General features: G+C 51.9%; 2 protein-coding genes across 2 annotated transcripts; both read right to left on the bottom strand.

Annotated features, from left to right (window-relative positions):
- Positions 1-869: 869 nt before the first annotated feature.
- Positions 870-3,030, bottom strand: CALHM2 (calcium homeostasis modulator family member 2). Its single transcript, XM_061458843.1, has 2 exons — positions 2,447-3,030; positions 870-2,363 (listed from the first exon to the last, which is right to left on the bottom strand). The coding sequence occupies exons 1-2, from the start codon at positions 2,987-2,989 to the stop codon at positions 1,947-1,949; spliced, it is 960 nt and encodes a 319-aa protein (XP_061314827.1). The 5' UTR covers positions 2,990-3,030; the 3' UTR covers positions 870-1,946.
- Positions 3,031-7,796: 4,766 nt separating this feature from the next.
- CALHM1 (calcium homeostasis modulator 1) lies at positions 7,797-10,972 on the bottom strand. Its single transcript, XM_061459580.1, has 2 exons — positions 10,270-10,972; positions 7,797-8,888 (listed from the first exon to the last, which is right to left on the bottom strand). The coding sequence occupies exons 1-2, from the start codon at positions 10,816-10,818 to the stop codon at positions 8,421-8,423; spliced, it is 1,017 nt and encodes a 338-aa protein (XP_061315564.1). The 5' UTR covers positions 10,819-10,972; the 3' UTR covers positions 7,797-8,420.
- Between the last annotated feature and the right edge of the window lie 3,071 nt (positions 10,973-14,043).

Here is a 14,043-nt window from a genome sequence, read left to right as displayed (position 1 = left end):
GGCTGGGGGCAAAGCCTTTCTAAAAATGCAAGGCAAATCTGGAAAGAAGCTGAACAGGGATCTTGGGGATCCTTTGCCCATTAAGCAGTGTTCCGCCTCTTTACGTGGAATACCCTCCAGCTCTTTCTTGCAAGGGGACATATTTGTAAAAAGGTTTCTAAATACATTCTCTATCCTTTGCTGCAATTTAGTATCCCAATGTGCAAGTTTCATGCTGATCACTGTGAGAATAGCTAAAAAGCAGTGCTACTAACTTGTAATATGTGGTAACACTTTAAAATTTGACATTCTGGGGAATAAGAGAGGATCTGAATGTTTAATAGAAAAAGTAGGTTCCCAACCCTTGAGTTCAAAGAGAATATTAAATTATGCCCTTGTTTTTTTACCTCCTTGGAAAAAACCCTCAGAAGGCAATGCAAAGTAACTCATTTAATAATTTATTTAAAATCTCCTGGTGTGTGAGCCCCTCTGAGTTCTGTGGGTTTGAATCATTTTTTTTTTGAGCAATTTAAGGCTTTTTAGTAAACAGTGCAGTGTAAAAGGAAGTTGTACCTATAAAGAAATAGTACAAGTAGGAGAAAATCCCACTTCATTGTCCTGCCAGCTGTTAAAACAGTGTTGGGTATGTATGGCTGACCCTGGGGAGAAAAGGAACACTGCAGTGCCAGAAGAGCAGCCTTGAAGCCATTGGCAGCACAGTGTCACAGTGAGGGCAGTGATACTGCACTTTTCTGGCTTTGCTTTCTCAGAGTATGGCCAAGTCCATAGAAGATGCCATCTGCTGCAGTGATTGCATAAGGCAGTAGAGTTTAAGAAAATTCAGTAGGGTAGGGAGAGGACTGTTTCCCCCATCCCATTCCTATGTCCCTTGTCACTCCAGGGCTGTAGTCCAGGGCAGCAGATGGGTGCATGTAGTAAGCTCTTTTGGCTGGCAACCTTCTTGTCCCCTTTCCCTCGAAGAAAGATGTTCCATTAATACAGCTAGCTAACTACAATTACATAGCATATATACTATATGTGTATGTGTGTGTGTATATATACATAATATAAAAGTAATTCTGGTTGAGGTCTTGCTGCAGCTTGCAACCCAAACAAGCAGGACTCATCCAATGGTTCGATGAGAAATGCAATGAGCTGCAGATGGTGGTGTGGCTCACAGCAGGTACTGCTGCCTCTCAGCCTCCACCTCCCCTGAAAACTATTCTGTTGATGGTGCCATCCTCTGGGTTTATAAACTTACGGTTGTGACCACTTGGACTGATTGGAGATTGCCAGGCACTTCAATAAGAACAAAGGAAGTTTGGTGTCATACCCAGATTCCAACTGGTTAATTACAGAGTGTCTTTCTGAATACCAGGAATATTGGTGATTCTTCCTATCTTAGTCTCTCAGTTATTTGGTGTGCTGCTCTATTACTGACCCATTTCTTCCCAGGTGCTATTGCATCCCTCTTGCCACAGGAATTTACACTCTGCTTCCCTCTTTCCCTGCATTGTAATGCCCGGAAATTGCTTTGGGATCTGCCTGCGTAACAGGCACAGCGCAACTGGCTGAGAACATACCAATGTCAATAACGAAAGTAGGTGTGCGAGATGACTGGGGCTAACCTTGCCATGGGGGAGACAAGTGGGACTGCAGGAGTCAGGGTTAGAAATGTGCCCACCTCTTGCTCCCCAAGGCTTCTGCTGGTGCACTGGAAGCTGGATGTAAGGTCTGCATCTGCTCTTTGCTCCCCTTCTGTCTCTGGGAGCAGCAGCGAGGTTTTCTCTAAGGGAGGTGTTCCCTGCTCAGTGTATTGCTTTAGTCTCTACCTTGAGGTTCTTGATCCCTATTTACCTGTTGAGAGAACTGTTGCTGGGAGGGATATTCCCAGTGAAACCCTCAGCCTGTGCACCAATACTGATAGGCCTACCAGGCAGTCTGGGGAGTAACTGCCAGCACCCATCTTAGGAAGCCAAAAAGAGCATTTCATGGCCTTCCGGGCTTGGTCCATTCCCTTCCACCCCTTTGGCCCATTTGTGGAGCCGGCTGTAGAGGGGGAAGCCCTTGTTCTCCCGGTAGATGTAGACACCCGTGATGGCATTCCACTGGGGGCTTGGCTGCACGCCTTCCACTGGGAACTCCTGCACCAGCTCCTTCTCCTCCTTGTCCAGCGCCACAAAGCCAAAGAATTGCTTCACATTCTTGGCTGCCAGGATCCTGGAGTGGACCTCAGCTGTGCGACGGAAGAGCTTGTCCTCGTTGGAGCGGTATTGGGCCCAGTAAGCCTCCTGCCGGTAGCTCAGCGGTGAGCAGCAGTGCTTCAGGCACTTGGTGAGGAAAACCAGGACCGCAACAATGCCGATGAGCAGCCAGCCAAAGAGCTGAGAGAGAAGAGAGAGGCTGTGTTAAGACACAGCGAGGTGGTCTTACCCACTTTGTGTGGATTTCTCCCCAGCGTGCCTACCTGGGACTCGTATCTCAGCCTCCGCGTCACCTCGTCCCTGAACTTGGTGAGGTTTGCCGGCACATCTTTACAGGGGAACCTGGCCAGCACATCAGCCCCATACTCAGCTGGGAACTTGTCCAAGGAGGATGGCTGGACAAACTCGCTGAGGGCACAGATGTAAGCCTCCCCGCGCAGCAGCGAGATGACCGACCAGGTGACGGGTGCCACGGCTGCCCGGCCCATGATGGAGCCAAAGAGGAGGAAGGTGGCAGCCACAGAGAAGTTCTTGATGCCACGCTTGTGGCACTCGGCCACCAGATTCCAGGTGTGGTTGTTCCAGATGACGCCAATGAGGAAGAGGGCCAAAGCTGGGACACCGATGGCAGCCAGCCCATAGATGTAGTTGCGGGCAGGGGAGCAAGGGCAGTTGAAGGCAACAACAGAGAAGAGCTCCTCACTCCCCACCGTGCCCAGGGCCACTAAACCATTGAAGATCATCACGTCTTTGCTCTTGAAGAACAAGGAGAGGAAGCGGAAGTTCTCAGCAATGAGAGCTGCCATCTCGTCCTGGGGGTGAGAGGAAGCGGGTACTGCTGGGGGAGGCCGTGCTGAACCACCTCCCAGCACCAAGGACACGCCAATGGAGGGGGAATGTCCTTGGGCCGGCTGATGTACAAGGGACTGCTCCAGGAGCACAACACCTTCACTGCTGTCCCTTCCTTCCTCCTGGTGTCCCTGTCTTGAGCTGGTTGCTGATGGCAGGGATACTTCAAAGGGGCTGAAGAAGGGTTCAGCCTAAGCAATGTGTGAAACCTCAGTCATTTCAGTTTCCCACTAAGCTCTCCGAAAGCGTCTCTACAGCGACGATTACCAACAGGACAGCTATTTCTGGCCCTGTCATTTGCACGTTAGTTGTCTTCTCTTTGGTTTTAGTCACCTCCCGCAGAGGCCATTACAGTCAGCGTCGCTGCCAGACACTCGATCTCCCAAGCCTACAACGAAGGAGGACGCCGTGTTACTGGGAAAACTGGACCAGAGCACCAGCACTGATGTGTCCCCAGGCCTGACTCATGCTAGCCCAAGCACACAAGGCACGTGCACGCTGGTGCAGCACTGCCTTGAAAGTGCTGTGTGTGGCTTTCACATCCCTCTTAAGACCTGATGAGTTAATATTGAGTAATAGGTAAAGGTTTGTCTTGGAGGATGGCCCTGCTGGTCTGGAGGCAGAGAGATGCAGCATGGGAGGACCAGGCAGGAGCAGCCTCCACTGGCAAGTGTGAGGGGATGCTGAGAGGCTGCTGATACCAGCAAAATTAGTTACTTCCTGGGAAAGTGGAGTTTATCTATCTTGATGTGACCCAGGATAAAAATGCCAATCGAGCTGCATCAGCAATTACGTAGGAGTTTTTTTGCTAGGATTAGGTGTGGCAGGATGATCTCCTCCTCTCCCACAGTGGGTTGATAGAACCGTACTCCCTGTCATAGCCCACAGTCTTGGCTCAGCCTTGAACTGCTGGCCTGAAACTGAGCCCCTCAACCTTCACAGCTCAGTGCCAGAGGTGCACTTCGCTGCTGGTTGCCTGTGCAGCTTTTCTCAACCCCTTCTCCCAGTACAACACTGGTTATACTGGGATGCCCACCCCACCCCTAAGGCTGGGCTGTGTGGACTGCAGGCACTCAGGACCAAGAAGGAGAAAGCATGTACTGTGGTCTTTTTGAAGGACAGGGAAAAATTGGGGGGTGTATCCATGTCCTCTGCAGTGATGCCTAGTCCCCTATGCCACTTGCAAGCTGCATTTAATAAGTTTCTTTGTTGAATTTCCGTCTTTGCTGCATCCTCACAGGATTTCATGTCAGGAAGCTTTAAGCACCTTACTCGAGGGAGCCCTGACCCACAGCAGGGCTGCTTGAAATCTGCCCCGATGTCAGCATCTCCCAGGAAGGCTTCCCTGGGCCAAGCCCCATCTGCAGGGAAATGGCTGCAGGGACACTGGTGCGGAGGAAGCGTAGGCACCTTAATCCTTATGGTCTCTTGTACAAGGCTTGCTCATGCACTGTACTTTAAATCACTGCTGTGCTTAAGTTCATCTGCCCCACCAAATCTTGTTTTACCCCCTTCCTCCATAGGGCAGCAGAGGGGGCAGAAACTTGGTTCCCTGTTGTATCTAACCCATGGCATTCCCTTTAAAGTCATGTTGTGATATTGCCAGCCTCAGACACAGGCAGCCCTTAGTGTCTTCCTGTATCTTCCTAGTTTTCCATATGCAAAATATCCTCAGCAAAGGAGACAGACCAGCTGAAAACTGCAGCCACGTGACGGGGAGCCAGGCCTCCATCTCTGGCTGCTGCGCTTTGTGGTAGACCACGTTTGCAGCCAGACGCTAAACCTGCAAACTTGTTCTAGTGCGTGGGGTTCAAAACCCTGTTATTAGAGTTACCAGCAAATAGCTCTGATAAACAAAGCCCTGTGATCTTCCTGACAGAGCCTGGCAACTGGCAAACCAAAGTAAGAGGATCTGGCCAAGGGGAGTATGCTCTTTTGGGGGGTTACCCTTCCTCTGCTTGGTGGTTGTGGTGCCTGTCTGGGAGAAAGAAGGGTGGGTAGGAGGGGCGAAGCTGTTTGCAGCAGATCATTTTCTAGCAGTCTCTGTTAAAGTCTTTCCCCAAAACATGCATGAAAGCAAGAAAAAACATGAAATCACTTACTTGAAAAGTTGTTGAAACCAGTTCTGGAGCCTTCTCAGCTCATGTGGTTTTTGCTCTGGCTGGGGGGGTTTCCTGGCAGCATGTGGGGCTGTGCAGAAGCGGGGATGCAGTTGAGGCTGATGTGATGGGTGATGTGAAAACACTCGTCAGAGTCTGGCAGCTTCCTTCTTCAGTCTGAAACGTGTCCTCGGCTGTCAGCTTTTGGGAGGAGGGAGGAGGTTCTCAGGCCCTGTGCTTGGGTGGGGCGAGCAGCAGGCGCTTGGCTCCTGCTGGGTGCAAGGCTGAGGCTGTGCCTTTAAATGTGAAAAAAAAAGAAGAGGAAAGGAAAGGCTGAGAATGAGTCACTGGAAAAAGCACATCGGCCTTTTTCGGACTGGGATGCAGCTGTGCTGAAGTTGTCTGGGACAGCCTGGGGTTTGCTTGGAGAATGGGACCGATGGTTCGCCTTGCTGGGGTGCAAAAGGGAAACGCTGGAGCCCCCAGCCTAGGGGTGGATGCAGTCCACACGGGGGGTGCAGTGGGGACCCAGCTCAACAGAGGGTGGTACCCAAGCTGGACATGGAGCCTGGAGTCACCCTAAGCTGAGGGGGAAGCATGGGAGAAGCCTTTGATCCTGTGTGAAGGGGCAGAAACTGCTGCCTTTGTGTATGGGAACTGGCTGAGCCAACAGGGAAGATGCCAGTCTGGCTGGGTTTTCAGGAGAAGCAGGAACGTGCTATATGGGACAACGAGGTTTCACTTCCCACTGCTCAGGGTGGAGCAGAGGGGCTGAGCTGCCGAGGGGAGCCATGAATGTGATTTGGTGAGCGGGGTGCATTCCTGCCCAGCTCGGCTTTTCCGCTCACTGCTTCCTTTGCGGAGCGATGCCTGCGAGGCAGCTGAGGGAGCCTCACTTTCTCCTTGCATTGCTCTCTCCCTTCCACTGTCTCTCTCTCAGCTCCAGCTCCTGCTCAGCTGATTGCAGAGGCCAGAGATCTCTGTCTTCCTTCCCCAGCCTCCTCCCCATTGCCATGTCCCTGGGGTTAAACTCAGCCCGCCCCAGATGTCTTCAGCACAGGCAAATCTTGAGCAACACTCATGATCCCCTGTGCCTGGAGCAAAGCTAGGCTCAGCCTAGTGTTGGTAGCCCTGCCAGGATTTTTTTGGACTGAGTCCTCTTTCTGAGCCCCAGAGCTGGGATACCGATGGGTTTATGCAGCTCCCAGGTATTTGAGTGCAGTGCACCCTTGGCACTCCCACACCTCTGGGGCTGGCTCCCTTCCTGCATCTACCAGCTCGGCTGGGGGCCCTGGGGCTCACTGTGTGCTCGGGGTGCTCCTGCTAACCGGGCTCAGCACCAGGACTACCCGGTGAAATCCCAGGGGCTGCACTGGGTTCCCTAGCGAAGGGTCTCCTCCTGAAGGTGATGAGCCAAGTCCCCAAAATCCAGCGCAGAGAGGACACCCTGCCTGCTCCACCAGGAATCTCTTCGACTGCTGAAATTGCTGCAAGGGAGCAGAGCTCTGATCCTAAAAATCTAAATTAAAAGTCTAAATTAAAAGCCTAAAAAGCTTCTCTTTGCAATTGCATGCTATTTGTTTTGGTATCTTAATGGCTGTGCTGCGGAGCCCAGCCCGCCAGCCTGCTTGCCGTTGTGAGGACTCCGAGTGTCTTTTTCTCAGTGAGCCATTAACAGCGCTGAACTGCAAATAATAGGAGTGGAAACTGCCTTTATCTTTCAATCTCCTTTGCTTTGTAAATCAGGTTTTGTGCCTATTAATTTCTAGGCAGGTGCCTTAATTAAAGTTTAGGGTGTGAAGATAGATGATAAATCTGTGTCACTCCTTTCTCCTGAGAGCCAGCCAGATTCAGCCTGCCCTTAACTATGGGCTTGCTAAGGTGCTGAGAGAATTTCCTCCTCATTTTGGTCCTTTGTTCTGCTCTCCCCACAGCCTCTGTGGAGTCACACACTGATAATTAAGGTTTATGCAAATGCCAGTCACCAGCAAGTTGGTTTGAACAAGAACACGGCAGCAGGAATTTCATGGGGATGAGCATTTCAAAAGGGATGTGGCAGGGGTGAAACTCGTCTCTCAAAAGGGATTTTCCTTCTGTGTGTTGCTAATAAAATCAGGGCCACCGGGAACGCTCTTCCTGTCTGCAATTTCCATAGGCACCTCGAGGGCCTGCATCCCGTCATCCTCAGTTTCTATGGAAATGGGCAGCCACCTGGTGTTACATAGGCTCCGTGGCGCATCCCTGGCTTCTCCTCCAGGGACCAGGGCTGGCTGCTGTGCACCAGCAAAACACCCCAAGTCACATCACCTCAGCACCCCAGGCTGGGCCCTGAGACGCCCCTCCGTAGTACTTTTCATTGCATTCAAAGAAAGAAACACCAACAGCTTTTGTAAACGGCTTTTATAAATCCTTGTGCCTGAGCACAGAGCTTGAACAGTAAGCCTGAATTATTCATTTGCCCCCTTCAGCAAACACCCGGGTGTGTTTTTAACATCAGTCTTTGTATCAGGGAGGAACCCAGGTATAGTTGCAAGGACAAATTGTCCTGCAGCAGATTTGTGCCCAGGAGCTGGCCTGGCTGTCACCCTCCACTGGATGATAACTGCTCTCCCAGTCCAGATACTGGGCTGTTCATTGAGTACTACCCGTGACACCAACCACACCATTCCCGTCATGTGTAATGCAATATGGAGTGTCCCATCACTAGCTTGTTGCTTGGGTCAAACTTATTGTAAAGCTTTCCTTGGCCTGGAAGCTGCGTGTGTCTGTGGGGGATGCCATGTGTGGAGGGCAATGGGAAGAGTTTTGGGGTTTCACAGCTTGGTGTGAGACAGGGGCACCGCCAGCTCATTTCCCAACCAGGGGAGTTTTAATACTGCCTAAACCCACAGCACTGCCCAGCGCTGAGCACAAAGTAAAAGGAAGGAAGTTTTGCAGATCTGGTAGTGTCTGCCTTGGCAACCACCACAACACAAACCTGGTGCTTGGTGGTGTGGGACACACAGCAGGTCTGTCCACCTGCCCTTTAGCGTCCAAGGGGCTCATCCAACATGACCCTGAGTAGCCATCCTGCTCGGCACAAAACTTGTTGCCTGCATTACCGATGCTGTAAGATTGGATGTGAGAGCAGATGGGATTGTACCAGCACTGCTAAGCCTTTTGGGTGCCCCCCTGAGCACACCATGGTGCTGTCCCTCACCTCTGCCTGACTCAGAGGGCCGCCTGCCCATCCTCTCTGCAGCCCCTCTCCCAGAGGTGTGGCTCTGCTTGTGCACAGTGCTGTGCCCTCTCACACCCAGCTGTAGTAGGCAGCGATCTCCCTTCGGGGCACAGGGGGGTGCACTGGGTGATGCCCTTCTCCTGCCCAGCCATTGCTGCTGGGGAGGGCAGGTGGGTGGAGGTGCAGCGGGGGCTTGCATCGGTGCCAGCTCTTCAGGGCCATGTTCATGGTGTCCCAGTCGGTGATGCCCAAGAGCTTCTCAGTGGCTTCCCCCCCATCTTCAGGGGCTTTCCTGGGCAGGTGGCAGTGAGCAGCCACCAAGTCCGTGCTCATGCCCTCGAAGAACTGCTGGATGCAGACCTTGGCAAAGCTCCTGGCGTGCTCCGTGCACGTCTCATCGAACAGCTTCCGCTCGATGTCGATGTAGTGGGACCAGTACCTGCTCTTCAGGAAGGCGGCTTGGGTGAAGCAGGGCCGGAGGGATCTGACCAAGAAAGCCAGCATGGTCATCATCAGCACAAAGCACCAGCCCAGAGCCTGCAGAGATGAGAGGGGAACCAGACCCATCACAGGCAGGCAGAGCATGGCGCTTCCCACCAGCCAGCAGGAGCTTCCCAGGCTGCGAATGAGCCTGGCTCCACTTTGGGTTGATCGAGGTTTGACTGCATTTACATTGCAAAACTGGACGAGGAGACCCTACGTCTCAAGTCAGTGCATCTGTGCTAATACCTTGTTCAATGCACCTGCATCTGCAGCCAGTGACCATAAATAACACCAGACTGAATCCTGCACCCATCCCTCAGTCCTGCCTCTGATACAACTGCACCTCACTTGGGTCTAGGCTAGTCTGTGTCCTCTGGCTTGTTACTAACTTTGTTCTAGATACTCCCTGGGTTTATGCAGCTGTCTAATCCTTTTCCTGATCTGTTTGACTTAGTAACATCTATTGAGGATGAGCAGCAGCGAAAGGCTCCCCTGTTAATGGGGTCTGACAGAAAGGGTGAGATGAGGGCAGAGCCAGGACCGGTCTGTCTTGTTCACCATCTGTCCTAGCTCAGGCTGCCACCAGGCTGTGGAGGTGAACTGCATTGTAAAGGCATCTCCCTAAAAGAGCACCTGGGAGGAGGTGTCTAGGTGGCACTTCTTGTTTTGCAGCTCCCAGTGCTTCCTCACAGCTGGTGATTGGGATCTACCCAGGAAAATCTGGTTTGTGTCTTTGGAAAAGACCCTGTGCTTCTATTTCTCTTAAACTGGGGATAATAATTACTGTCTGCCCTAAGGAGATTAGGGAGAGGAGCTGCTTTTAAACAGGAGTACAGGAATGGCCAGAGTAGGTCAGACCATCCTGTCTCCAATGTGGCCAGAAGCAGAGATCTTGAGGGGAATTAAGCTCAGGACAAGCGGTTAGTGGCACTTCTTCATTTGTGGTTCCCTGGGATGGTTAATAAACATACATCAGCTGCTTTCATGCGAGAGGCAGAAGTTAGTGGCATACATGGTTGTCACCCCATCACTCGCACACATTATAATAAGCAGCAAAAGCAGTCATGAGCAACTGGTGGGTTAGAGGAGAGGGTGACAGTCCACCAGCCACCAAGCAACATCCGTGGCAGCCCTTTCTGAACTTGCTCTAAATAAACCTCTGCATACAGCTTGCCTGTGTACTGCTGCCCTGCAGCCCCAGACTTCCCAGGCAGGAGCAGGGACCAGATTATTCGTGTGACCTGCAGCTTGGGTTTCTGCACCACACTGGGGGCATAATTCATGGAGTTGAGTGAACACTTTGTACCCCTGTAAAATCACCAGTCTCTCCTCCTGCAGCCTGATTTCAACGAGGAGATTCCCTTGAGGGACGAGCTAAGGCTGGCAGTGCCTAACCCTGAGCCACCAGTGAGGGCACAGCCATGATGCCTCTTACCTGCGAGATGCAGCGCAGATACCTGACAGCCACTTCATTGGCGATGAGCTCTTGTCCATCATAGATCTCTTTGCAGGGAATGCGGGCAAGGACCTGCTTCATGTCCCCTTGAGAGAGGCTGGGGTGGCTGGAATTGCCCAGGGTCTCCACGGGCACCGAGGTGCAGAAGGCGCAAGTGATGCACTTGCCATCTAGCAGTGTCACCGAGACCCAGACCACGGGGGCGATCATGGCCCGCTGCGCCATGGAGCAGAACATGTAGCGCAGGACGGCCGGGTCCTTCCCTCGCTGGCCCTGGGGCCGCCTCCACTCCTCCGCCAGCATGGAGATGTTGTTGTTCAGCACAAAGCCCAGCAGGAACAAGATGAAGGGGGGCACGAGGAGGATGCCCAGCCCATAGGCCAGGTTGTAGCGTGGCAGGCAGGGGCAGTTGAAATCAAAGGCTGAGTATATCTGCGTGCTGGCTAGGGCCATGATCCCACAGATACCATTCATGAAGGACTCCTGGTTGGACTGGAGAAACTGGAAGATCATCCGAAACTTGTCCATCTTCCCTTGATGCCCTTTTCTTCCCACTGGGGTCCAAGCTGTGGCCTCAGTTTACTTCATTCTTTCAGCCCCTCTCTTCAAAGGTGGGCAGCAACAAGTCTCTGTGCAGTTCACTGATTCATGCATGCACTCTAACAGCCCCAGTATTTAAAGCAGAAAATGAAAACTTGTTTTTTTCTGCTGATTTTTCTGCTTGCAAAAGTTCAAAGTTTGCTTCCTCCTGCTCTTCTTTGGGTCTGTGGGATGTGGGCTCTTTCTGGTTTGTTAAACTTGGCTTCATTCTTCTCCACATCCCCATTTCTGCAGTCTCCCAGCCACCGGTTCCCTCGGCTGGAGGGTGCAGGTGTTATCATGGCTGTACTCTCCCCAGAGCACTCTGTGCCTTGGGCAGAAAGAGGAGTTGGCTGGTTGGCCTCTGTGAACCTGTTTGCGAATGCGGGAGGTGGGTGCTCCTCCCAGAACTAAACAGGATGCCCCACCTCTGCAGTGCTGCCACACACAGAAAAGCAGGATGCCGGAGCTTCCCCCATCCTTCCACATCAGTGTCACCACAGCAGCACCTAATACAAGCACTGCACAGGTCTGCCAGCCCCTCTTCTGTACCTGCTTCACTGAGAAATGGCATCTCTGTTTTATTCTGCAGTGGGAAGGGAAGAGAAAAGGAAAGATAGAGGAAGGAGTTTTAAAGCTCTCAGTGCTCTGAGTTATTGTATCTGTATTACTGAAGTCTGTGGGTGGCTCCCCTCTGTCCTGCAAAGGTCCACATTTCAGTAAGACTTAGAAGATGACACCTTGCTTTTCACAGCTCTCTGCCCTCAACGCTTGCTGAAATATCTTCCAAACCCTGGCTCACAGTCTGGCAACATCTAGAGGCACTTAGCGCTTTTCCTGGCTTTAGGGTTGGGGAAAAGTAGGCGCAGAAAGGAGAGAGGGCTTCAGGGATAGGAGCACAGAAGACCTGCTCCGCAGGTGGGTCCTGCTGAGAGTGTCTGATCCCTGAGTACATCTGCTTTCTCAGGAGATGCTCCCTGCCCTGCAGAGTTCTGAGACGGAGGTTTTTCCCTGAGATTTCTTCTTTTCACCCACTCTCAATGAGCATTTCCGAAGGGCTTTAAGTGCACTTTGCTCTGAACGTCAAATTCTGGTTCCAGTCACCCACTCCATTGGGTGATGGAGGCTGAACGATTTTCTTGCAGCCACTTCTTGTGGGTATAATCCCAGCCCTTGATAAATTTGGGGTGCGCAGGAACTGGGAATACAAGGAGGATGTGTAAATCCTGCCAGTGACCTCCTTGGCCCAAGGGCAGCTGCTGTTCCCTGAGGGACGGTGTTTCCCAGATTGCCTGCAGGCATGGGCTGTGCAGAGCCCTTCCTGCCCAGCAGGCCAGTGGGTACCATCAGCCTGGGCCTTGAGGGTGTAGCGGAGCTGCTGCTCCTCTGAAGATCACTCAGATCCTGACAGGAAGGGCAGATGAAGGACTACCTGAGCCAGCAATGCTCATCCATTTAGCAGGAGGGGCTGGAATTTGGCGATGTGCCTTGACCTGAGACTAAGGCGTCTAAGGATGCGCTTCCCATGCAACCAGTGCCACGGTGCAGGGAGGACTGAACTAACTGGGTGCTGAGCTGGCTGGTCCATTCATCACAGGATTGCTGATGGATTAGCCATGCCAGTTTACCTGGACTTATTAATTCAGTAGCAACACCAGGAGGTCTGGACCCAAGCAGACCTGAATACCTGCATTCCCCTCCCTGCTCTTTGCTCACCTGGGTAGAGCCAGCTCAGGTCTGTGTTGGACATGTCCCACGTGTTGGTACTGGGGTGCAAAGCTTCCTCATCACTTCTAACCCTCTCCTCTCTCACAAGGTCTCAGTTCAGCTCTTTGCTGTCCGCTCTGCAGACCTGCGAGCTTTCTGATGCAGAGATCCTGTGCACGTTTGTCAGCACAGAGCTGACCAGACTCCTCACCAGCTTGTCAGAACTGAGACAAACACTAATAAATCATGGCAGTTATGGATGGGACAGGCTTAGCTCCTACAGCTCAGACCTAAAAGAAGTGGATTGTGGTGTTAGTGCTCTCCTACATCTCCATTCTCGATTCACAAAGCAGCTTTGATGCACCAGTTTGCTTCCTCAAGCTGGCCAAAATGTGTGGGAATACTGGGACTACAGGTGGCCATAAAACAGATGGTTGCAGTATTGACTGCCTGCAAGGCATTCAGTCCCTCTGGTCCAGGCACCAACTGTGGTGTTGACACAAGTATCAAGATACATCTGACTGTGGGCACCAGCATGGCTGCATTGGTGGCTGTGGGACATGTCACCAAGGCAAGCTGTACATAGGGTGGCATCCAGGAGGTGCTTTTCCCCGAGGTTTTGTAGTGCATAGGTACAGAACTAAGAAGCCAAGCTAGGTGTTTTGAGCATTAGTGCTTCAGGTTCTGATGTCTCACACCAGCCCTGGGGCTCAGTTGACAATGCCAAGTTCACCCTGAGATGCCACCACAGAGGTGAGCATGAAGCACGTCTTTGCTTTGCCTGCTGTGGAAAGGTTAATTCCATGATCTCATCAAACAGGAAGAGATTTGGCTACATGAGTATAGATGAGGCTTACTGTATGGCTAGCGAGTAGCTCAGGTTGGCTTCCCTGTTCACCTGGTGAGTGGCTTTTTGAAGGGCAGTTCACATCAAAGCCTGCATGAATCAACCTCATAAAAAGCAGAAAGGTTTTTGATCTCCAGGGAAACTGCCTGTCATTAAACACGAATGAGGGGTCTGAGCCTGCTTGGTGTACAGCATTGGCAGTTCTCACAGAAGCCAACAGCAGGCCAGTGGGATTCAAAACAGACCCCATAAAAGCCAATGCCTGGGTCTTCCTTCCCATATTGTCTCATTAAGGAGGAACTTATTTTCATGAGCTTGGCAACAGAAAGTTCACTCCAACTGACTTGCAGGAGAATTTAGGGCTGGTGCTTCCTTCCGTGATCCCAACCTGCTCGTTCTTTGGAAACCAGGTCCTGGGAGACATGGTAAATGATACATGCCCAAGTCTCTCCCAGCATGGGGTCCTGTGTCTGGACACTAAGGGATTCGAGGAAAGCTTCTTGTGTCCCAGTCAATGTAGGACATAGAGAGGAGGGACATCAAAATGGTCACAATCCCCGTGGGGAGAATCTGGGAAGAGATTGGAGAAGTTGTCCTCGCAGTCAGCCCTGCTGTTTCAC

The sequence above is a fragment of the Pezoporus flaviventris genome, unplaced genomic scaffold (genome assembly GCF_033815535.1).
Source record: "Pezoporus flaviventris isolate CSIRO_AGI_PZ_B2104156 unplaced genomic scaffold, CSIRO_AGI_Pfla_v1 ptg000029l, whole genome shotgun sequence".
In the NCBI taxonomy this organism is placed as follows: Eukaryota; Metazoa; Chordata; class Aves; order Psittaciformes; family Psittacidae; genus Pezoporus; species Pezoporus flaviventris.
This window is presented reverse-complemented; position numbering and strand designations above follow the sequence as displayed.

What these genes read in the sequence shown, in the direction of transcription:
- CALHM1 (XM_061459580.1), bottom strand. Translation starts at nt 10,818, where the DNA reads ATGGACAAGTTTCGGATGATCTTCCAGTTTCTCCAGTCCAACCAGGAG. An exon ending in ATCTGCGCTGCATCTCGCAG is followed by an intron (nt 8,889 to 10,269) that starts GTAAGAGGCATC and finishes TCATCTCTGCAG; the next exon opens with GCTCTGGGCTGGTGCTTTGT.
- CALHM2 (XM_061458843.1), bottom strand. Translation starts at nt 2,989, where the DNA reads ATGGCAGCTCTCATTGCTGAGAACTTCCGCTTCCTCTCCTTGTTCTTC. An exon ending in GGCTGAGATACGAGTCCCAG is followed by an intron (nt 2,364 to 2,446) that starts GTAGGCACGCTG and finishes CTTCTCTCTCAG; the next exon opens with CTCTTTGGCTGGCTGCTCAT.